General features: G+C 51.5%; 1 protein-coding gene across 2 annotated transcripts in view; it reads left to right on the top strand.

Annotated features, from left to right (window-relative positions):
- The first annotated feature begins 528 nt into the window (after positions 1-528).
- Prkcd (protein kinase C delta) overlaps positions 529-23,166 on the top strand; it is a 31,259-nt gene continuing 8,621 nt past the window's right edge. The window contains exons 1-10 of one of the 2 annotated variants that reach the window (XM_042679907.1): positions 659-747; positions 4,002-4,118; positions 16,923-17,056; positions 18,002-18,201; positions 19,743-19,803; positions 19,969-20,131; positions 20,223-20,254; positions 21,313-21,398; positions 21,665-21,794; positions 22,922-23,022. In XM_042679907.1, coding sequence (XP_042535841.1) covers positions 16,942-17,056; positions 18,002-18,201; positions 19,743-19,803; positions 19,969-20,131; positions 20,223-20,254; positions 21,313-21,398; positions 21,665-21,794; positions 22,922-23,022 — 888 coding nt within the window. In that variant the 5' untranslated portion in view covers positions 659-747; positions 4,002-4,118; positions 16,923-16,941. Of the gene's footprint in view, positions 748-4,001; positions 4,119-16,922; positions 17,057-18,001; positions 18,202-19,742; positions 19,804-19,968; positions 20,132-20,222; positions 20,255-21,312; positions 21,399-21,664; positions 21,795-22,921; positions 23,023-23,166 lie in introns of both variants that reach the window. The other variant, XM_042679908.1, reaches the window with a different exon arrangement.

The following is a 23,166-nucleotide window of genomic DNA, read 5'->3' as shown; positions in this document are numbered from 1 at the left end:
CCTCAGCCCTGGAGTCTTCCCAGCTCCGTCTTTGGGGCAGGGCTGGGACCTGCAGGCCTGGCTGCGGGCATAGGAGCCCGGCGCGTCCACGCTTCAACCAACAGGAAGAGAAGGAGTGCGGTCAGGCCAGTTGGGCCAACTTGCCAGTGGGGAGTCCCAGGCCTGGGCGTGGGGTGCCGGGGAACCCCACAAGGAGTCTCGTAGATTCCAGTGTGGAAGTGTCCTTCCAGCCTCAGCGTCCTCCTCTGTAAAATGGGGTCTTCTTTAAGCGCTGGTTTGCGCATCGTTGTTGGACGGTGGGGAGGGAGGACTAAAGTTCCAGAGAGGGCTGAGAGGTCAGCGGACCGTGGGATCCGCACAGACGGGCAGAGACACTCGCCCGACCCCAGGCTTCCAGATGTCGGGGGCGTGGCTCCCGGGGGCGTGGCCTCAGGGGCGGGAGCCTGTGGGGCGGGTCCCGCTCGGGGGCGGGGGCGGGGCCGAGGCCGGCACCTGGGTGAGGTCGCGCCGCCCCGCCCCCTCGCACTTCCGCGTACAGTGGCGCCGGAGTGAGAGTCGGCGGCCGCTGGGGCTGCCCGAGCGACCCCCGCCATCTGCCCTCGGTGGTGAGACCCGGGCCGGACCCAGCGGCGCCGAGCTCGTCCCAGGGAGGCCCGCACCGTTCTTCGTCCGCGTGCGCGCCGGCGGGGGTGGGGGCAGCTCGGGAGCCAGCCCCGGGACCACGGGCGCCTGGCCTGGCCTCGGGAGGTGAGTGAGAACCGGGCCCGGGAGCGGGCTCGGGGCTGCTTCGAGCGCGCTGCGTCCCTTCCTTCCCCCTTCCCGCTCCGGTTCCCGTTTCCGAAACTGAGAGACTGAGCTGCGGCCAGCTAGAGTCCCGCCGCGCGCCCAGACCCGCCAGTTCCTCGGGACCCGGGTCCGTCTGTCCTCCTATTCGACGGTGGGGGCCAAGACCCTCCCCTTCGTCCGCTCCCGGCCCGCCACCCTCCTACGTGCCCCCTGCCCCTCGGATGGTCCGTCTGTCCGTCCATCTGCCTGTCTTCCCCGTCTGGGTCCCCAGGTCCGCCTCTCCGGGTCTGTGTGCCCCTCGCCCTCCGGTGCTCTGCCGCCCCACCCCCACTCGCCCCGCCGCCCCCTCGATCCTGCGCCCCCGGAGCCGCGTCCCCAGCTCACGCCTGCCTCCCCCTGCCAGCCCAGCCACCGCTCCTCTCTGCCGTGGGGCCAAGGCTAGGCCGCCCGCCGCTCTTGCCTCCGGTCCCCGGGTCCCAGGGCAGACTCGCTCGGCGCCTCCTCCTTGCTCTTTCTCATCTTTCAGTCTCAGAGTCTTCTCCATCTGTCTTTGAGCTGGGCGTGGCTCCAGACGCCACCATCCCCCCCCCCACCCCCCCAACACACACACTCTCCGTCCTGCCCCTTTGAGCCCCTTCCCCGGTAGCCGAGTGTTGCCTCTGCCCTGTCCTCTCCAGATCCGTCCTTTTAGGGGCCCAGCAAGGGGAAGGGAGGAGATAGCGATGGGGGCACCCTGGGCGGTCCGTGGTGGAGAGGGAGCACAACTGCTCTCACTTCGAACTCCCCTCCTGTGCTGAGGGGACCCCTGTGCTCCCCATTGAGGACCCCACTTAAACCTGGTCGGGAGGGTTTAGAAAGAGTGAAGATTCCCTTCTCTGGCATCTACCCTGTATACACCTACCCTGTTTCCTTCTGCTGTGTTGCCTGTATCTAGGCATGTAGGTGAGTGTGTTGTGTGTTCTTTGTCACTGGGGACTTTCCCTGTGAATGTGCATCCTGTGTGAATGTGACTTACCTGTGTGCATATGTCTGGTATGTGTCTTTTGCAACTATATCCCATGTGTCTTGGTGTTTTGTCACTAGACTTCTCTCTGTGTGTCTTTGCCTGCCCATGGGTGTATATCCCCTTGTATCTGAAAGGTCCTGGGTTGCATACTGAGTGTATCATGATGATCACCTGGCCATGAAGACATTAAGTCCATTAATTGTGGGAGCCCCTGAGTGTTTGGTTGCCTGTCTACTAGGCTCCTGTGTGCACATTCATGTTTGATTCTTCCCCTTTTTCTACCTGTCCCTCATCCTCCCTTTGAGCTGCTATGACCAGACTGACCTGGTCCAGAATGAGGGAACCGGTCCTTTAGGTTTCCTTGTTCCTTCCTGCTGTGGTCTAGTCTGGGGTGTGGTGGCCAGGCCAGCAGAGGGCAGCTGTGTGTGTGTGTGTGTGTGTGTGTGTGTGACAGAGAGAGAGAGAGAGAGAGAGACAGAGAAAGAGAAAGAGACAGAATGAGAGAGACTGAATGAGAGTGAAAGACAGAGAGATAGAGACGTGGAGTGGCAGTATCTGGCTGTAGAATGCGATGAAGGCTCTGGTATGTGACAGGACTATGCTGGAGGTAACACTGGCAATGAGAATGTATGGTAGCTATGGTGGGAACACATGACTGGTAGGGGACTATATGAAACTGCAAGTGTATGCTTTGGGAGTGACTGTGATTGTGGGGAACTGAGAGTGACTGGGTGTCAGTGGCAGGAAGGTCTGTGTGGCAGTGCCAAGAGGGAAGGTGAGAGTCCCAGTGTGTGTGTGAGCTGGTGGGGGAATGTGAGGTTGTGGATATGCATTCTGGATTCACAAGGCCAGCTGTGGGTCCTGAGGAGATGGGAGAAAGCTCAGGCAAGTCCTGGGGTTTGTAGTATTGTGACCAAGATCTCAGGCTCTGGACCAAGAAAGACATAGGCTCAAATACTTGCCATACCTTTTAAGAGCATGAGACCCAAGGCAAGCCTCTCTGTGACTGAGTTTCCTTGTCTGTGGAATGGAAAGAATTGTGAGGTTCTAGAGGTCCGATGTTAAAGGTACTTTGTGAATCCTTGATCCACAACAGTGCAGCATATTCAAACTCTTTATTTGCTGACCAATCCCAGCTGTGTGTCCCCATTCTCTTGGAAGCTTGGATTGATGAAGGCCTAGATAGTCCCTAGTCCCATTTCCTGCCCACAATGTGTCTGTTGCTCTGTCCACCCCCATGATCAGCAAGCAGCTTGTGGGAGAGGATTATGTTCAAAGAGCTCCAGGACTCAGCCCTGTTCAGCCCTAATGACAACCTGACAGCCCCCTCCCCCAGCAGCCCCAAGTCTATGTAGCAGTGTGGGGGTGATAGAGAGCTGGGACTAAGGGCACTGACATCATTTAGCTGGCACAGCTAATTGGAGTTTAAATTAAAATTAGAAATAATTTAAAGCACTGACAAAAAGATAAAAGTTTGAGGATGCCTCTGGCCCCAGGGAGTGGTGATGGGGTTCTCCAGATGGAAGAGGAGCTCCTACTTGAAGAAGGAGGTCTTTTGCCAAGACCTGGCCTGGACTGCAGAAGAACTTCCCAGGCCTTTTAGCCATGAGACCTACGTACCTTCTTGCTTCTGCCGTTCCTCCCTTCCAGGCTATCTTTAGGACTCTATTTTTTTTTTTTCAGTTGTATAATGGGCACAATAGTAAAGATCCTATGAACTGTAAAATACAAAGTAAGCTATGAAAAAGCATCACTATTCATTTGTTTCCTTCAGTATAGGTCTAGCACAGGAGCTGTCAGGACACTACATTGGGTGAGCCAGAACGAATATTTTGCCCATCAAAAATAGAGTCTCTGAAGAATTACCCACAGTGGTGCCTGATTGTACCCTAGGACCGACCCTAAAGGCAGCCTCTCAAAAACAAAGAGGGTCAAGAATAGCTTTTTTTCTGTGTCTGCTGGCCTCCTCTCTAGGCTGGAAATGTTCCAAGGACAGGGACACAGTGTTTCAGTCCCTAACATGGTATACACACATAAACAGTACCCCTAAAAATCTGGTCTTAGTACCCTGTTCACAGAAGAGAAAGGCAAGAAGGACTCCAGTTACAAGAGTCAGGCAAGGCTAAGCCAGGCCTGTCAGCCATGTTGATGGATTAAGGGGCTATTTGGTTGTGCCTCCTGGTTTAGCTGTTTTCTCCTGTCCCTACAGTTCTGCTGGGAATTGGCCGAAGTGAGGTTCAGGGAGCTTCTACTGGTGATTGTTCAGTGACACCAGTGACAGCAGGAATCACCAGGACCAAGGACTGGAAGGAGCTGGGAACCCCAGGTAGGACTGGGTCCTCTTAAGCAGGTAGTCCTCTTCTTTGAGCTCCTCTACTTCTTCTGTGGGACTGGATGGGAATTGGAGGGGGGGGGGGGTGGCATGCAGAATTCTTGATTTGAGTGTGGCACTGGGAGCCAAGATGGCCATTTAGATTGTCTTTCAGAGGCTTGCTGCCTGGAACCTGGTTATGGTCCAGGGAAAGCTTTGGCCAGAAGACTAGGGACTAGGGCCCACCGGTGGTGAGGATAGGAATGGTGATACTTTTTTGGTTAGTTAGAAAGTGGCATGGGTTTTCCATGGCCCCTTGCATCTGCCTCAAACTGTCCTTAATCACACAAGGAAACTGACGTTCATCTGGACTTCACCACCAAAAACAAAACAAAACACAAAATAAGAGGGAAAGAAAACAGCCCCGTGCATAATACGTTAAGGATTTAGAGCTCTAGTATGTGTGAGGGGAGGGAAGGGCACACGTGCACTGGAACCTAGTGAGTGATGGGCGTGGGAATGGTGAAGGTGGTCTCCTTCCACAAGCCAGTGCTGGTCAGTTATCTAGCACAGTAGGCGTTCTGTGTCTCCGAGCACACCCAAGCAGGATAGGCTCCCTTGGGACTGACTCTGAGTAAGGAAGAAAGTCCAGGCTCTCCTACTTCTGTTCCTCTGGGAGAAGAACAAGGACAGGGTTTTCATTGGGTCTTCTGCTTACTCATCTTAGCCAAAACCTGGTAGGGTGGGAAGGAAGTGTCCTTAGCTTGGGTATCTCTTCTGCTTGAGGTAGACTAGCCATTCCCTCCCATCACTCAACCTCATTCCCTAAAGAGTTCAGTTAGCTTTGGAACCTACCTACTTTAAACTCTCAAACATCACTTGGCTGGCTGGCTGGCTGGCTGGCTGGCAGAGATGTACATGTGCTCACTCAGGAGTGCAGAAAGCCAGGCTGTACTGTACCCTATACACACAATGCCTGCATGTGGATACAGGTATTCTCATCTACCTCAGTGGGTACACCCAGACACATACACAAACAATTACCTTGGTCACCAGACACTCACATGACTACTCACACACATCACAGGGTCCCATGCCAGGCCTGGATGGGGGGCCCTGGTTAGGATCACAGTCTGGCATTTGACACTGAGGTTCCAGATACAGCTGTGATCCCAGGGATTCAAAAGGGGGTGGACCACACTGGAAGGTGAGTTCTGCCAGGCATCTAACAGCTACTCTTCCTACCTAGCTCAGTCTACCAGGCTAAGGAGGGGTTTGGCTTTGGGAGATCTGGGGCATGGGTGTGGGGGAGGGGCTGTCAGCTGCTCCAGGCCGTTTGTGGCTGCTGCCACAGAGGAGGAAGTAAGTGGGCTGTTTGGTCATGGGGCCAGGGTGCTCACAGGCAATAGGGGGTCTTATAGCTCCTTTTCCCCCAGTACATCTGTGTGTATGTGGGGGGAGGGGAGTCTGTCTGTCTGTCTGTCTCTCTCTCTCTCTCTCTCTGTAAAGAGTGGGGTTGCAGTACTCTGAAGTCTGAGAGGCAGAAAGGATATTTTTCTCTTAGGATTTACTTTCCAAGGCCTGGGCCCAGGGGAGAGTCTCATTTGTCCAAGGCATTTCTGGAGGCTCACTTCCTCTAGGCTGCCCAGGAAGTGGTTTCGGAGTGGGACTGACCAGTCTCTGCCTGTGGCTTACCCCACCCCAACCCTGCCTCCCAAGGGGAGCAGTGTCTGGCCTGTGGGTTAGGCCAACTGACCAGGCTTTCCATGCCAGAGCTGTCCAGACTTGTCAGGGGCTCCAGGAGAACGACGGAGCCAAGGCCATGAAGTCCTCAGCAGCCCCCCCCTTAATGCTTGCTTCTCCCTGGGGCTGAACTTGTAAGCTGAAATTCCAGAGCATGAACTCTAATAGGCATAGCCTCTGGAGAGTGGCAATGACTGGGTTGAATCTCAGCGATTAAGTGGTGCTAAGCTGCTGCATGAATGAACCAGGACAAATGGCTTTGACACTCAGGGCCTCAGTTTTGCCATCTGACAAATTAGATCATGATAATACCCATCTTTATAAGGTTATTGGGGAAACAGCAATGTACGCAAAGTAGCTAGCACCATACTTGGCATACCATCAAGGTTCAGAAAATAGAAACTACAATCATGTAAAACACTTAGTGTCTGGTTCGTACTAACTGATCAAGAACCAGCAAATGGTGATGATAATGCATCATTGTTGTGTAATGGACTAGAGACGGACCTAGTGTCACAAGAGCAGGTGGCTGTGGAGTTGAGCTGGAAAGTCAGGTCTCTGGCTTCTCTGCTTGCGCCTCCTAATTCTGCCTTCAGTAACAATGCCGGGGATGGAAAGGGCACCGTTGGCTCATAGATTCCGTGTTCTCTGAGGAAAGAGCTCTAGAGGGAGCAGCTGTGCCCATTACCTCCTGTTTATCTCCCCCTCATTCTCTTTCAAAGGGAGGAAAATAGATCTCGTGACAAATGGATGCAGGAAAGGGAAACGCAGTGTGCAGCTGCCTGCTACCTGCTCTGTGCTCTCTCAGCTTCTCCTTGCTCTACCCCCTCTCCCTCCTCCTGCCCCATAGGATGTTGGGCTTTGAGAATTGGTTGGGAAATGAGGGGTGATTGGTGAGTCCTTCTACCAATCGTACCCCTGAAGTCTGCCTTTGAGCTGGGGAAATGGTCAGGCATCTGGGACTGATGGGGACTGGAAAAGTGTGGGAGTCTCCACATCTATGGTATATCCTTGATAGCTGTTAATAGAAGCCTTCCTAGCCCAGTGAGGATGGGGCTGAGCTCTGACCTTTGATATGGGAGGTCTCTGGTGTTTAAGAGTGGTTAAAGAGTGTTAAAGGTGTTCTTATAGCAGGCAGGGCTGGAGGGCTTGAGATATTCAGGGGCCTGGCTATGAATATGAGTGAGGGCGTAGGGGAAGGATCTCTGCAGGTATCAGACAGACCCTGGTTTAATTTTTCCTGGCTGTGTACCCTTGAGCAATAGACTGGGCTGCTCTGAGCCTCTGTTGTGAATAATGGAAAGGGGCCACTGCAAGGGTTGGGGGACAGAAAGACAGAAGCAAGCACAAAGGCTCCTTGGTGGGAAGGAACTTGGCGGTTCAGGAAACTGAAAAGGGCTCCTTGTGGCTAGGACACAGGAGTGAGGGGAGGACAGATGCTGAGGGCAAGTTGTAGGGCTTTTTCCATGACTAATGGGAAATACTGGGGGCTTAGGCAGGGGCAGTAAGGTCTGTTTTACTGTCTTAAGAGGGAGGGGGCAGCAGAATGGAGGCTGGAGAGCAGTAGGCAGGTGCCTGGGGGCGGGGGTGGACAGAACAGCGCTGAGCGTGGAGGAGGAGAGGTCTGGAGGCTCACTACAGAAGCAGACTCAATAGTGTGCTGTGTGGGGAAGGCAGGGAGGCGGAAAACTGGCCCCAGGTGTCTGGCCTGACGACTGCCTAAGCGTGGGCGCTCCTAGCAGATGAAGACATTTGGAAGGGGAACATCAGTAGGCTGCTGTGGGCAGATTTGAAAACTTCTAGAATCATTCATGTGGTGAGGTAGGAAGACAGGTAGAGCCAGAAGCCTGGAGTTCAGGAGGGTCTGGGATGGAAGAAACACCTGAGAGTCAAAAGTATTAGGGCAGGAGAGAGCTTAGCAGATCTTCAGTGGGGAAGCTTGGGAGACCCCAGGTATAGGATGGGAGGGCTGTCCCTCGAAGGTCTCTGTGTGTGTGCCAGGAGAGAGGCTTGTGGTGGCTGAGCTGCTGTTTTCACAACAGCCCCGGAAGCTTTGGATCATGTCTTTGGCCATGTTGGGTAAACAGGCCTGTAGAGCAGTGAATGTCCAAGGTTGGATCAGATGTCTGCATGATGTGGGCTGCTGGACTCTGGGGAAGGAAGCTGTGTGTGTGTGTGGGGGGGGGGTGTTCTTGGTGGGGGTGGGGGTGTCTTTGAGTATCAGAAGTTGAGAAAGCTTAGGACTCTCCATTTTTAAGACAGGGAAAAACTGAGAGGGACAGCTGTGAACCTGGGCTTTGCTGATAGAGTTAGGCTGACTTGGCTGATCCAGCTGGGATCCTTCCTGCAGCAACAGGCAGAACAGAGTACCCCACACAGAGTGGCTGACGAGTGTCTCTTCCCACTACCTAAGGAAGCTCTAAAGATTACCAGATGGGTAGTGGGTGAGTGGGGAGAGGGCCAGGTTTGGGAATGGCAGTAGTGATAAAGATGATGATGATGGCTTCTGTTGGTGTCCTGACTTATGTGCCAGGACCTGTGTATGGTGCGTGGGCAACATTGGCCCCATATTACAGATGACACAGTAAAGGCTTGGCCAAGTTCTCAGGGCAACAGATTGGAACTAGACCTATTCAACCCACTCAGGCCCAAGCTCACTAGCTCTCCCCCTCCCACCCCCCACCCTGCCTCCTGGGAGGATAGCATACCATTTGGGAATGTCCTGCCTCTCCTAGCTTTCTCAAGATCTTGAAAGAAAGTGAGAAGGCATCATCTTGGCCCTGTCCATCTCTGAGAGATGGTTGAACTGCGAAACACTTAGGGGCTTTTTGCCTTTTTTCGTTTTTTTTTTGTTTTTTTGGGGGGGGGGAGGTCCGGTCACGGGGCCTGAACTCTGGGCCTGGGCGCTGTCCCTCAGCTCTTCAGCTCAAGGCTAGCGCTCTACCACTTGAGCCACAGCCCCACTTCCAGTTTTTTTCTTTTTGCTTATGTGGTGCTGAGGAATCAAACCCAGGGCCTCAGGCATGCAAGGCAAGCGCTCTACCACTGAGCCACCTTCCCAGCCCTTGCCTTTTTTCAAACACAAAACAGTTGTTTACTATTGTGAACAGTTAGGAAACTCCTAGGCACCCTCTGTGGGAGAGAGAAGTGCTATTAGAAACTGATAGAGAAGCACTTTCCACATGTAACTACCCTTCAGCTCTCTGCATGCCACTTGGGCAGGGAAGGGGAAGGCAGCTGGTGACTTATTTCCTCTCTCTCCCTGGCTCTGTCATTTTCTGCCTAGTGAACCTGGAGCTCATGGAGACATATATGGGGTGTCCCCACCAGCAGAAGTTGTAGTACTCCTTTCCTTCTATATGCCTAACCTGTGACCGCTACCTGTGACCTTGGCCTTAGCTGTTATTAACTTTCCCTCGGGGTTCACAAGATAGCCAGGCAGAGGCTTGCCCAGAGATATGCCAGACCTGCCCACTCCTTCCTTTACACACTTTGGACTCTGGACCTCCTTCAGAGGCTAGGCCTATTCTTGTGTGATTTCTAGCTGCCTTTCCCATCTTTTCCCCTCCCTAGCCATTGTGCTCCAGGGCATTGCTGTAGAAAAAAACTACATTTGGGTGCCAGATTTTAGTCAGGTATATGAGGTCTTCCAGGCTCCTGTAATCATCTCTGTCTGCCTTGAATGTGCCTTTACCTGTGTGAGCATTATGGCTGTGGCCATATGTGTATATGTGGTTGGGTGTGGTCTTTGTGGGCCTGCATGTTTGTTGACATGAGAGAGCTAACAAGGGAAAAGATGTTTCTGTGTGTGTGTGTTGTGCCACTGAGTTGTCATAATGTGTGTATGCCTGTATGTCCAACTTCGAGTGGTTCCCCATATTCCACGGTGTTTGGATTGGTTGTAGGCCTGTGTGTGCGCACCATGTCTATGATTATTCTTGAAAAGGTTCAGATAACCCCCACCCTGACTCTTAACAGAGGTCCCCTTGTCTTCAGCAGCACCAGCTCTCTCAGGCTCCTGCCATGAAGAGGCCTTTGTTCCTCTCTCAGGGGTATCTGGAGCCTTTCCTCTGGCTGAGCCCCGAGGGATCCCCAACCCGAGGGCCAGTTGGGTGACTTGAAGCCTATGCCTTGTATAAGCTATGACCTCAGGAAGTCCTGCCCCACATGTGCAGGTAGGGGTGGTGTGAAACAATTGTTAGCAGCTCTCTGGTGCCTAGTCCTGCCCCCGTGATCTTCGCAGACTCTCTGGCAGGGTAGGCTATGACTTCCCTGAGGATCCCTCAGGTACCCAACTTCCCCAGAAAGTGGATTTCTCCACCCTCATCCTAGCCTGGCCCTCTCACCCCCTGTTCTCATTGCCTGAGCAAGAGCTGGTCTTACATGCTCTGTAATCACACATTTAATCACGTATTTCTATGGCTATTCCCCATCAGTCTGTGCATTCCATCAGTCTTGTCACTGTGATATTCACTAGCTGGGCTTAAGGCACCCCACTGTGTGCATAATTGTGTCACCAGGTGTATATTTTCTTGGGAAGAGGACCCCAGCTTTCATTCTAGTCTTAGGATAACACATTCCAATTTTTTTAGGGTATGAGTGTACCACCCTGATGACCCATCTCTGATTTCTACTGGGTTCCAGGTTCCAATAGAACCTCTCTTTTTTTTTTTTTTTTTGGTGGGTCGCGGGGCTTGAACTCTGGGCCTGGGCGCTGTCCCTCAGCTCTTCAGCTCAAGGCGAGCGCTCTACCACTTGAGCTACAGCGCCACTTCCGGTTTTCTGGTGGTTTATTGGAGATAGGAGTCTCACAGTCTCTCCTGCCCGTGCTGGCTTTGAACCACGATCCTCAGATCTCAGCCTCCTGAGTAGCTAGGATTACAGGCGTGAGCCACCAGCGCCCGGCTCGAACCTCTCTCTTTTTTTACTCCCTCTTTTTACTCTGTCTTTTCCTTCCCTCCCTCCCTCACTCCCTCCCTTCCTTCCTTTCTTCCTTCCCTCCCTCCTCCCCACTCTCTCCCTGTCCCTCCTCATCTCTGCCTCTGTCTGTCTCTGTCTCTGTCTCCTCTTTCTTCCTCAATTTCTCTTATTTTGCCCAGACTGCTTTCACTTACCATCTGCCTGCCTTAGCCTTCTGAGTGCTGGTTTCTGATGTACATCACCACATGAGGTAAAATCTGGGGGGTTTTTTGTTGTTGTTTTGAGGTGCTGAGGATCAAATCCAGGGCCTCATGCATTCCAAGAAAAGTGCTTTACTACTTTAACCATGCCCCTAACCCTTGGTAGTGGAATTTTTGAGAGTCAGCTATGTAGCCAGATACCAACACAGATCGGTAGTGAAGCCCCTGGCTTCCTGGGGAGGAGAAAAATTCAGGCCTGACCTTTCAAACTGACTGGAAATACCTATGAGGACTCAAGGATATTCTGGCCGAAGGAACTAGTGCCATGGAAGGCTGGAAAGTAAGGCATAGAGTAGCTAGAGTGGGGCTTGAGGTAAAAACAGGTAAGGGCCAGGGTATGGGATGCCTAGGTTGAGGTCTGGGCTTTCTCCAAGGGCAATGGGAGCTGAAGAGTTCCACTCTGTGGGTAGAATATCATCTCCAAAGGTGGTAATGGTTGAGACTGAATGCCAGGGAAGGGGAGGAGTAATAGAGCTCTGGAAAGTCCAAGCAGACTATATGGGCAGTGGTTGGTCTGTTTGAGGTAGCAGAGCATTGAGGAGTCCCAGGCCAGCACAGGGTTTTCCTAGGGAAAAACCAATATGGGAAGCATGCCCATTCTGGGACCTGGGGAGGGCCTCAGAAGGGGCTTGCTGCTCCTCTACATCTTTTCCTCCTGCTACTCTCATTTCTTGGGTTGTGCAACCTCTGTAGCCTTCTTGAGAAAGCCATCTGGGAGGCCAGCCTCCTAGCCAAGCTATTCCCACTTGCCTGCCCAGCCTGGCAGTTCTCCATGTCTGCTCCCTGTCCTTTCATAACTGTCAGGGCTCGCTCTGCTCCCTCTTGCTGGTCATACCACCTCTCACTCCATTTTGTCTCCTGACTAGACTTATGGATCTATTCTTCCCTCCTTTATTCTTCCCTTAAGGCCTGTGTACCAGGCTGGGCTGCCCCCCTAAGAGAGCTTCACTCTGCTTCTCTCTCTATCCAGTTTTGTTTGGCATCAGGTGGTGTCTTCCATAGGTAGCAAGGGTTTGTTCAGAGTTAGATTGGTATGTATGGGAAAGAGCTGCATGAGATGGCATGAGGGCATCCTCCTGCTTCCTAGCATACTATTCAAAGGAAACTGACTACATTCCACTAGGAACTGTGGCTGATCTCTAACTGAACCTGCTCACAGGCTCTCCCCCAGAAGCCTGACCAAGACTTATCTTGTCCATACCCAGCCCTTGTTTACTCTTCTGCGCCTTAGGTATCACCTTGTAGCCTGCTAGGAAGAACTGAGTACTAAGGAGGAACTAAATAGAGGTAATAAGGCTAGAGCTGAGTGATGAGGGACCTGGAAGCAGATCTTTGGCTTTAGTTTTTCTCACTGTATAATGTCAGTCCCTGAAGGTCCATTTCTTGGAGACATTTTTACCTGATGGGTTTCATTTTTAGCTTTTGAAATAATTGTGTCAAAGACGTTACACAGGATTTAGGAAAAAAAAAAATCAGCAAGTACATTTCTGCTCCTGATGGTGGCCAGCCTTCCTTGCTGGTTCACACCGTTATGTGCAGGAATCTGCAACTTCCCATCTGCCTAACAGCATACGTGAAGATCTGCTCTAGGGGCCACTCTGGGAGGTCTAATAGTACAGTCACATTTGTCATCTCGAGACTGGCCTTGTCCACTGCCCACGGCTAGCTAGGAACAGGTTTCTGTTTGCCCCAGAGGAGGTCACCTGCCTGCTCTGGCCTACCTAGTGCCATTCCACTTGCCGGTCTCCAGCAACAGTTACCCAGGTTTTGGGAACTGGAGGTTAGTTCAAGATAGTACTAGGCAGGAGAGAAGACAGCAACTCAGGAGTCAGTACTGCTTTTAATGTGCAGAAGGAGAGGAGGATCCTAAGGACAGTCCTGAGACCCCCCTCAGAGTGGAGGGAGATGCAGGTGGGTGAATAGACTAGTCAGGTACAAGAGACCTGGCACGCTTACCTGTTTCTCTGTTTTCGTGTATGGATTTTTACATGCTGTTCCTAGCACATTTCCCCGTCTCCTTCTCTATTTCCTTCTCCCCTTTCATCTCTTCTTCCTGATACGGTGTAAAAGAACATGAGCTGCAACATTAGACAGGCCTGGGTTCAAATCTTTCTACTGGTTATTGGCAGTGTGCCCTTGGGCAAGTAAGCCTCAATTTCCCACCTCCAGACGTTATAAGGCAAAATATGAGCTAACATAATACAAGGCTAATCTGGTACATTGATGGCTCAGGAAAGGCCAGCCCTTTTCAGAAGTGTGAGAGCTGAGATTCACACATAGGCTGTTTGACTGAGTTTAGTATTCTCTGCCTCACAGGGTTGCTTCTGCTGCTAGGTAGAGTAGCAAGATCATAGTATCTAGGAACCCCAGACAGTGAGAAAGGCCTGGCTGGTCCCCGTGGAGGGCTGTGAGGGGTTTATCCTGCCATCACCCTGGACCTGCAAGTAGCAACGAGACTGGGGCTAAGCCTTCCTTGGGGACTTGTAAGTCTGGGCCTATTTGTATGGGGGCTATAAATAGGGGCATACCTTGCTTTTGTGCTGCTGCCTCACCCCTCACCCCTTGCCTTTCCTCCACTGCTCAGGTTAAGCTTTGTCCAGTGTGTAGTAGGCCCCAGAGGACCTCGCTCTCGCTCAGAGTCATACAGTGGGAGGCAGATGCCAGCTCATGTTGTCTGTCTCCATCCTGAGGTCTAAATAGTATGATTAAGGGCCAGAGGTTAGCTGCAACAGGCTAGAGTCTTTGTCTCACCTTTAGTCCTAGGCAGTTTGGGCTAGGTGATCTGACCCTAGGGTTACTGCTGGGTAGCCCCTAACAGCCCATGAAGACCACGGATCCCCTGTGCTCATGGCACTGTGGCCTGGCTGCAGGTTTAGGGCTGAAGCCTGGCCCTGTTGTGGTTGTGGTTTTCCCTCCAGTGGCTTCTAACTACAAGCAGCTGCTATTCTGAGTGTAAGACAGAAGGCAGGCCTGAAGGGCTGCCTGTGGGGCAGGCGGGGCCCTGCTTCACCCTCCTAGGGCATCTCTGACCATCCTTTATGTTGCCCTGGGAAGTGACCGTATAGCTCCTGCTAGCCAACCTTGGGTCAAGGGAAGCTAAGGGACCTTAGGGCCTTGCCTAGGCCGTAAGAGGAGGAGGAGCATGAAGTATCTGGTGTTCCAGGATAAGCTGCTGTGTGTTCCTATAGACTTGGTTTCCTTGTCTGAGAAGTGGGAAAACCAGAACTGACCGCAGGCTGGTGGTCAGGTAGAAGGAATGCAGTGGGGAGTACGAGTATACTTTGTAGACTATAAGGGGGTGCATAGGTGAAAGATGGGCACTGTCAGTTAAGGGGATGAGGACAAGCGGACCCTCCTGAGGCTTTTAGGTTGACATTGGTTCTAATCAACATGACAACCCTGAACCAAGGGCCTGAACTGGAAGATGGGATTACTGAGGCACAGGGAGACCAAGAGACCTCAGGTCTCACAGCCAAGGTATTCTGAATGCTGTACCCAGATAGCTTGGCCGTTTTCTTGCTGCCTGGACAGCTCTAGTTCTTTTTCCTCAGAAGTACATGTCCTGCACCTCATTCTTCTTCTCTGCCCCTTGTCCTGCTCATTGTCCCAGCTGTGTCTCCAGGTTGTCCCGTTGAGAGGCATGAGGCCACGCCGTGGATGCTGAGGTCTGGCCCAGGCTGTGGCAAGTGTGCCCTGTGGGGACCTTGCTTAATATTTCTCACTGCAGTGAGCATTCATGAGGTACAGAGCTTTGGGCCTTGAGGCCAAGAAAGACAGAAGGAGGAGTAAAATGTCCTTTTTAGCAGCGGGGTTGGGACACTGACCAAGATTCCTACAAATGCTGAAGGCCAGACCCAGGCCATTTGTTTTATCCTCTACTATTAACAGCTCTTGTACCTCATGCCACCCACTCTTATGGCACCACAGGCACACACACTTCTGCATTGTCACACTCATATAGACCCATCACTCTCCTACACTTCCTCAAGCCCAACAGGCTAGAGCCCATGACAGACTATCACTAGCCCTGCCTCCTTGCTCAATGAGCGGCTGTGGGTGACTGGTCTGACACCTAGCACTTACCCACTTCTGGTCGGAGGCTAGAACTTTTGTGGACCAGGCTCAGGTGTAAGTTTGCAAACCAACTCTTCCTTTCACTAAGTAGGAGCCAAGCCTGGATGAGAGCAGTGGGGGATCTGTCCTGCCTGATGCCTCCTCACTGATGTATCTATAAGCCTCAGAGGACTAGCTGGGCTGGCCAGGGCTGGGCCGCATGCTGAGATCAATGTTTCCTGTGAGCTCATCTGGGCTGGAAGCTCCCAGCAGGCCTGGCTGCTGCTCTAGCTGCATGTAGAGGAGCTGGAGAGAACCATTTCAGGGCTGGAAAGCTATAGTGTGTGTGCACAGGTGTGTGGGAAGAGGATGTGTGCCTGTGTCTGCCCTGCAGGCTATGGTCAGAGTATTGTGTGTATGCATGAACAGCAAGGAACATTCATTTGTCATCAGTTATAGGGCACCCTGGTGTGAGGGCTTGGGCCTAGAGCCAGTGTCTGTCAGAGTATAGGTGTGCATGTATGGGCTTACACATACCTGTCCTCCACAACTGACCTTTGAGGTCACCAGTAGCAATCTTCACCTTAGAGAACAGTAAAGAAGAGGTAGTGTGGAAGCTGACTTGATTACCTTCAGCATCGAAACATTTGGGGGAAAATGAGTTTGAAAAGAAAGACCCCCTTCCAAGCAAGCAGAAGTCACATGACCCCAAGAGGCTTGAATTTAGAAAGGTTAGGCACATTGATATAGACAGAGTCTAAGTTAGTGGAATCCTGGCTTTTGGTTCTGGCTCAACCAGAGTTTCAGTTTCCCCTGAAGAATGGGTCTCTTGGATTGATGAAGTGGGGGTGTATGTTGAGCCTATTTTGTCTGCGTGTTTGTTATAAGCAGGTTATGACAGGGTTGTTATAACAGGGTGGCATGGACCAAGGGAGGAAAAGACCTTCCTGCCCCTCTTGATGGATAATTGCTGGTACTGCGCATGGAAGCCCAACACTCTTTTAGCAATTTGCTGCTAAAAAAGTCAATGAGTGGCTTCTCAAAGGAATGTTTTGGGGTCAAGACTCAGATGTTCTAGGGCCCAGGTTTTGGAGAGGAGTGGAGAGAATATCCTGGCTGAGGTAGATAAGACAGCCCAGTGTCTGCTGATGTTACGTCCTCCTGTTTTACCAGGGATGCCATAGATCCAGACTTAAAAACATGAAGCTCACCAGTTTTTAACATGAGTACCTAAATCTCTAGTGCATGTTTTTTGTTTTTTGTTTTTTTTTGGGGGGGGGGGGTCCGGTCATGGAGCCTGAACTCTAGGCCTGGGCGCTGTCCCTCAGCTCTTCAGCTCAAGGCTAGCACTCTACCACTTGAGCCACAGCACCACTTCTGGCTTTTTTCTTTTTGTTTATGTGGTGCTGAGGAATCGAACCCAGGACCTCATGCATGCAAGGCAAGCGCTCTACCACTGAGCCACCTTCCCAGCCCCTAGTGCATGTTTTTTTGTGTATGTGTGTGTACAAGGGCTTGAACTCAGGACCTTTCACTCTATCTTGGCTTTTGTGTTAAAGGCTGGCACTCTACCATGTAACCCACTCCTCTACCTCTGGCTTCTTGCTGGCTAATTGTAGATAAGAGTCTCATGGATTTTCCTGCCTGGACTGGCTTCCTGAGTAGTAGCTAGGATCACAGGCATGAGCCACCAACACCCTGCTATAAGTCTAGCATATTTTTACACATTATATGGGACAAATCCAATGATGAGAGAGAGCCCCCAGGGATAGGGTAGTACCTCTGTGCCTCCCACGGTGGTTGGACTTCTCCTGTTCTGCTATCTGACTTCACTTGTACACAGCCCTGCTGCAGGCCTCACCATGGCACCATTCCTGCGTATCTCCTTCAACTCCTATGAGCTGGGCTCCCTGCAGATTGAGGACGAGGCAAGCCAGCCCTTCTGTGCTGTGAAGATGAAAGAGGCACTCAGCACAGGTAGGGCTGGAGGCTGGGCCCTGGAGAGAGGTGTGGGGTTTGGCAGGAGGGCCTGGGGGGGGGGGGGGTGCCTTCCCTACTTCTCTAGGATCCTTTTAGAGATCCTTTTTCTTCCTTGTCCTTCACTCCCTGCCTGTCCACCTCTATGCCCACCCTACAGAGCCTCAGATGTTGGCTAAATTGAGCCCCTCCCGAGTTTCTGGTTTTATTGGTTGTTCCACACCTGGGCACTGAAGTCATTGCTGTGCTACAGGACTAGTTTAGTCCTGTCCTCATGGGGTTCATGGTCAGGCAGGGGAACTGGACAGGTTACTAGTAATGAGTCTTGTCAGGAAGCCCAGGGAGGTCACTAGGCCAGACTAGGGTCAGGAAAACTTCCTGGAGGGAGTGCACCTGCCCTCACTCCCTTCTGTTCACTCCTGGCCAGTCCCTGCTCACTCCTTAGGTAGCAGGTGAGTTGTCCCTCCAGAAAGCCTTTTTTGACTCTTAGGCTGATTCAGGCCACTGGATAGGACATAGGATAGAAGATGGGTTTAGAACCACTGACCGTTCCCTCTTTAGTCTCATTACAACTGAGACTTAGAAGTTATTTGAGAGATAAACTGGTTTGTCTTTCTGGGTTCCAGGAGGACTCGCTGTGTTCTTTGCCTTTACTACTGTGGCTGTGGCTAGTAAAGGGCAGCCTTTACCATGTATCCACTAAGTGAATGCATAAGGGAAAGAGACATTTAAGTGGAACTGGAGCAAAAGGGTCACGGGAGAGGGAACAGCAGGAACAAAGGCCTATAGTGAGAACTGCCAGGATACCCTACCAGCACAGGCAGTTCAGTATTCTGAGAGACCCTCAGGAACATTCAGACCCATGGGTCAGGAGAAGCAGGCAGATGATACTAGACTGAAGGCTAGAAAGGCAAGCCTGACCTGGCCTGCCTGGCCCCATTGCAGAGCGAGGGAAGACACTGGTACAGAAGAAGCCAACCATGTATCCTGAGTGGAAGTCGACGTTTGATGCCCACATCTATGAAGGCCGTGTCATCCAGATTGTGCTGATGCGGGCAGCTGAGGACCCGGTATCTGAGGTGACCGTGGGTGTGTCGGTGCTGGCTGAGCGCTGCAAGAAGAACAACGGCAAGGCCGAGTTCTGGGTGAGAGGCTCATGAGCCAGGGTCGTGCATGTGCGAGGGGTTGTATGTATGGGCTTTTCAAGAGAGAACAGATGCAAGGGCCCCACTGTAACTCTGTGACCGATGCATTCTGGGCCGCAGTCCTGGCTTCGTGATTTACCAGCTCCTCTGAGCCTCTGTCATTACTTCTGTACAAGGAGAAAATACTGCAAATCCTCACCTCACATGAAATAAGCACCCGAGATCAGGGCTCATTGGAAAAGTTGACGCATACTACGTTCTAAAGCAAGCCTTCCTTATTTGGCGGACTATTTTTTCCCTGTTAATTTTGAAAAGGCAGTACATGTATATAGCCAAAAAAAAAAAAAAAGGTTTTTTAACTGTTTATCTCAACACCAGGCAACCGGCCCCCCTTTTCAGAAGTGCCCATTGTTTCCCTTCTATTTGGAATCTTGGAGGCTATTCCAGGCCTAGGCAGGTGGAGAGAACAATACCATGTTCATTTTACTTTATTATTTTATTTTTATTTTTTTATTTTATTTTATTTTTTCTGCTGGTACTGGGTTTGAAGTTATGACACTCTCCCTTGGATTTTTTTCACCTGAGTCTGGTGCTCTCCCACTTGAGCCACAAGTCCATTTCTGGTTTTTTGTTGGTTAATTGGAGATAAGATTCTCACAGACTTTCCTAACTTGGCTGACTTCAAATCTTAAACCTCAGATCTCAGATCCCGAATAGCTAGGATTATTGGCATGAGCCACCTGCGCCCAGCCAACATCACATACTTTAGGGGCAAGAAGATGGAACATGCTGAATCTGGGACTGCACACGCCAGTGCCCACATGCAGCTGTGGTGACCACAGGAAGCCAGCAATATTAGAATCCCCCCTGGTTTACATATGAGCTCTTACAACTAAGATGTCTACACTGGAAAAGGCCTTGCAATCATCAGAAGCGCTGGCCAGCCTCCAGTGTGAGGGGTGAAGGGGTTAAGATGGGAGAGAGGTTGACATGGAGTTGCTCTGAGTCTTGGCCAGACCAGAGTACAGGTCTGGTTTTGGGCTCAGTTTCTACTCCCACAGGAGAAGATAACTATCCTTAAGTATGGGTCCTGGGGTTGGTGAGGGAATAGAGGATATGGTCCAGCCCTCTCAACTGTGTAGTCTATGTAAGCCCTCAAGGAAACTACCAGAGAATACCGCCATGAGTGTGTTAGGCCCAGTGTCTCTATGTATGCACGTGCACGTGGGGGTAGTGGCACTATTCTGAGCTCCTTACTATGAGGTAGCAGAGGGTAAAGTAGGGAGTTTCCCTCTCTGACTGTTCTTAGGCCATGTGGCCTGGCCGGGTGTGGGCTAGAGCCTTTCACTTCCCCAAATGTAATAATACCTAAGGTACAGGTGGGGCGGGGCTTGGGCGGGGCCTTGCCCACACTGGGCAGTCAGGTGTCTAGCCAAGCTTTAGAGGCCCCCTTGACCTCAGGAGTCAGTCATGGGGGCAGGTTCTGAGTCCTCTTCATGTTCGCTGACTTGTCATCATCCCTCCACTTTCCACCCCTACAGCTGGACCTGCAGCCCCAAGCCAAGGTGCTGATGTCTGTGCAGTACTTCCTGGAGGACGGGGGTAAGGTGCCCACCTGGATGGGGACAGGCCTATCTGATGGATCAGAGAACTGAGCCTGCACTGAGGTCTAGGATAGTAGCCCCTCTCAGGGCCATTCTAGGATGAATTGCTGGGGGCTTCCCCTTCTGAACACTGGAACTGACTTTCCCATACCATGGTTCCTAGATTGCAAACAGTCTATGCGTAGTGAGGAAGAGGCCAAGTTTCCTACCATGAACCGCCGTGGAGCCATCAAGCAGGCCAAAATCCACTATATTAAGAACCATGAGTTTATCGCTACCTTCTTTGGGCAGCCCACCTTCTGTTCTGTGTGCAAAGAGTTTGTCTGGTAAGACCAGCTATGTTTGCTGGGGGTGATACAGGGAAGAGAAGGCCAATCTGGCACCTCTCACTCATGCTTCTGGGAATTTGCCTTTTAGGGGCCTCAACAAACAAGGCTACAAGTGCAGGCGTAAGTATCTCCAAAGCTGCGTTTTTGCATGGGTGTGCTTCCACGGCCAGTGCTTGTGTCTGCTGGTCGGGATGGTATATCTAGATAGAAGCTCTGTGTGTCTGTGTGCATGCAGCTGCTTCCGTGGGGGTGGAGGGGGTATGGTAGCCCCTGTCAGTGAGTGCCAGGACAGGCTTGCTGCAGTTCACCAAAGCCAGTTCATTTTTGTGCTTCTCTTCCCAGCTCTGCATGCAGGTTGTCAGGTTAGTAGCCTAAAATAGCTGTGGTAGAGTATCTGCACAGAAACCAGCCCCAGAGATGATGTGAAACCTTTACCATCACTCCCCTAGCTGCATGGGGAGGAGATGGGTGTTTATGCACTGGGTGAGCCTGCCCTTTCCCTTGGTGGCACACGCAGCAGGCTCTGCAGGCTGATGTTCTGAGCATAGCTGCTCTACCACTTCCTAGCTATGGGGCCTTAGGCAAGTTCCTTAGTCTTTCTGTGCTTTAATTTCCTCCTTATCTATAAACTAGGGATAATAGATTCATTGTGAAGATTCAGTGGTGTAAAATATTTAAAGCTATAAATGCATGTGGTAAGCACTCAATGTTAGAAGTCTGTTATGATCACACATGCTTTGTATATGATTACACATGCTTTGTATGTAAGTATATTATATATGTACAGGTGTTTGTGTTGGGGTATTGATGTGTACTACATGTGTGAGAAAACTTAGGAGCTGTCCTGGGACATAGAAGAGGGAAATAAGGGCCATCTTGCCCCCAGTTGGAATGCCTCCCTCATTTCTGCCCACCTCCTACTCACTAGGACTCCAGTAGCCTTCCCTAATTGCCCCACCCCCTGCTCTCTTGGCCCCTCCTGTGAGAGCTGGGGTGGTGGGGGAGGGGGAGAGGGAAGAATCAAGTCCTGGGCAAGGCTGATGTGGAGTGAGGGTGTGGGTGGTGAAGGAGAAGACTGGCTTTGTGTAGAGGGCTGGACTGGACCAGTGGTGCCAGCTCACAGGCTCTGCCCTTCCCAATGCCACCCCCTCCTGCTCCTGGGTCTTTGCCTCTTCAAGAATGCAACGCTGCCATCCACAAGAAATGCATTGACAAGATCATCGGCCGGTGCACCGGCACGGCGGCCAACAGCCGGGACACCATTGTGAGCTAGGCCCAGGGCAGGGCCTGGGGGGTCCGGGGGCTTGGCTGGGTGGGAGGAATCTGGTCCCTCATTCCCTCTTTACTTTTACTTCTCTTTTCCTTCATCTTTCTTTGCTTTCATCCTAGGCACCTTAGGCCTCCATATTTTTTAAGTCTTGGTGGAGTCCTCTTGGGCATGTTGCAATTTGTGGGATGCGGGGAGAGTTGCGGTTGAGGAAAGGGCTGGAGCTTGCATGTGACCTTTGACTTGATACCTCTTCCTTCCAGTTCCAGAAAGAACGCTTCAACATTGACATGCCGCACCGGTTCAAGGTTTACAACTACATGAGCCCTACCTTCTGTGACCACTGCGGCAGCTTGCTGTGGGGGCTGGTGAAGCAGGGGCTAAAGTGTGAAGGTGTGTATCATCTAGCTCCTGGACTGTCCACCTGAGCTCCATAAGCCCCAGAACTCTCTTGTTGTCTTCAGCGCCCATCCCCCCATCCCCACCCTTAGCTTACTCTAGCCTGAATCTCATCTGACTATACCTCATTCCTGGATGTCATGTGGATGGGGCCTCAATGACTGCTCCACATTGTCCTGACTGACTCTCATTTGTCTGCTGTGTGTCCCTTCTCTGTACTATGTACTTCAGTGTCAAGTGAAGTACATAGTGGGCAGAACCACTTAACTAGGGCTTGTCATGTACTAGCTGGCACTCAGCATATGCTGCTTCTGTCTTGCCTTTATCCCATGTTTCACTTACAAAGAAACTAGAAACCCTGAACAAAAGCCACTTGTCTCGTGTGTCCCAATCTTTAGTGTTTATAATTTGTTCCATATCTTCTGACTACTTTTTTGCCAGTCCTGGGGCTTGAACTCTGGGCCTGGACTCTGTCCCTGGGTTTCTGAGCTTCTTTGTGCTCAAGGCTAGTGCTCTACCACTTGAGCCATAGTACCACTTCTGGCTTTTTCTGAGTATTTATTGGAATAAGAGTCTCACAGACTTTCTTGCCCCAGCTGGCTTTGAACCGCAATCCTCAGATCTCAGTCTCCTGAGTAGCTAGGATTGTAGCTGTGAGCCCTGGCGCCCAGCTCTACTGCTTTTTAAATCTTTTTTCTTTGTTTCCTTTATATATTATTTTTTGTTGTTTTTGTGTCAGTACTGGGGCTTGAACTCAACGCCTGGGCACTGTCTCTGAACTTTTTTGCTTTAAGGCTGGCACTCTACTGCTTCAGCCACAGCTCCACTTCCAGATTTTGCTGTCTTATTAGATGTGTAAGAGTTGCACCGACTTTCCTGCCAGGCTTGTTCCAAACCTTAATCTTAAGCTCTCAGTCTCTCCTGAGTAGCTAGGATTATAGGCATGAGCCATTGGTGCCTGACTTTTGTTGTCTTTAATCATAAATGGTGTGAAATGCTAATGGTGGCTTCAGGTTTTTTTCCCCTAATGACAGGAAACCCAGAAGCCCCCACCAAAGTCCTCCTTTCTTCCATTCCCCCCCCCCTGCCCTGAGTTGAACCCTGCTTCTCCTTTATACCAGACTGTGGCATGAATGTACACCACAAATGCCGAGAGAAGGTGGCCAACCTCTGTGGCATCAACCAGAAGCTCTTGGCTGAGGCCTTGAATCAAGTCTCCCAGGTGAGCAGGTGCTATGGAATCCTGGACACAGGGTAGGGGGTCAAAAGGGTATACAGAGCACACAGTACTTCCTACTGGTTCCTACTGGGGAGCCCTATTGGGAAGAACATATACACAGACCCTGCTTTTGGAAGATCTGATTGG

The sequence above is a fragment of the Dipodomys spectabilis genome, unplaced genomic scaffold (assembly GCF_019054845.1).
Source record: "Dipodomys spectabilis isolate Male_0828 unplaced genomic scaffold, ASM1905484v1 ptg000054l, whole genome shotgun sequence".
In the NCBI taxonomy this organism is placed as follows: domain Eukaryota; kingdom Metazoa; phylum Chordata; class Mammalia; order Rodentia; family Heteromyidae; genus Dipodomys; species Dipodomys spectabilis.
Note: the sequence above shows the minus strand (reverse complement) of the source record. Positions and strands in the feature narration are given on the sequence as shown.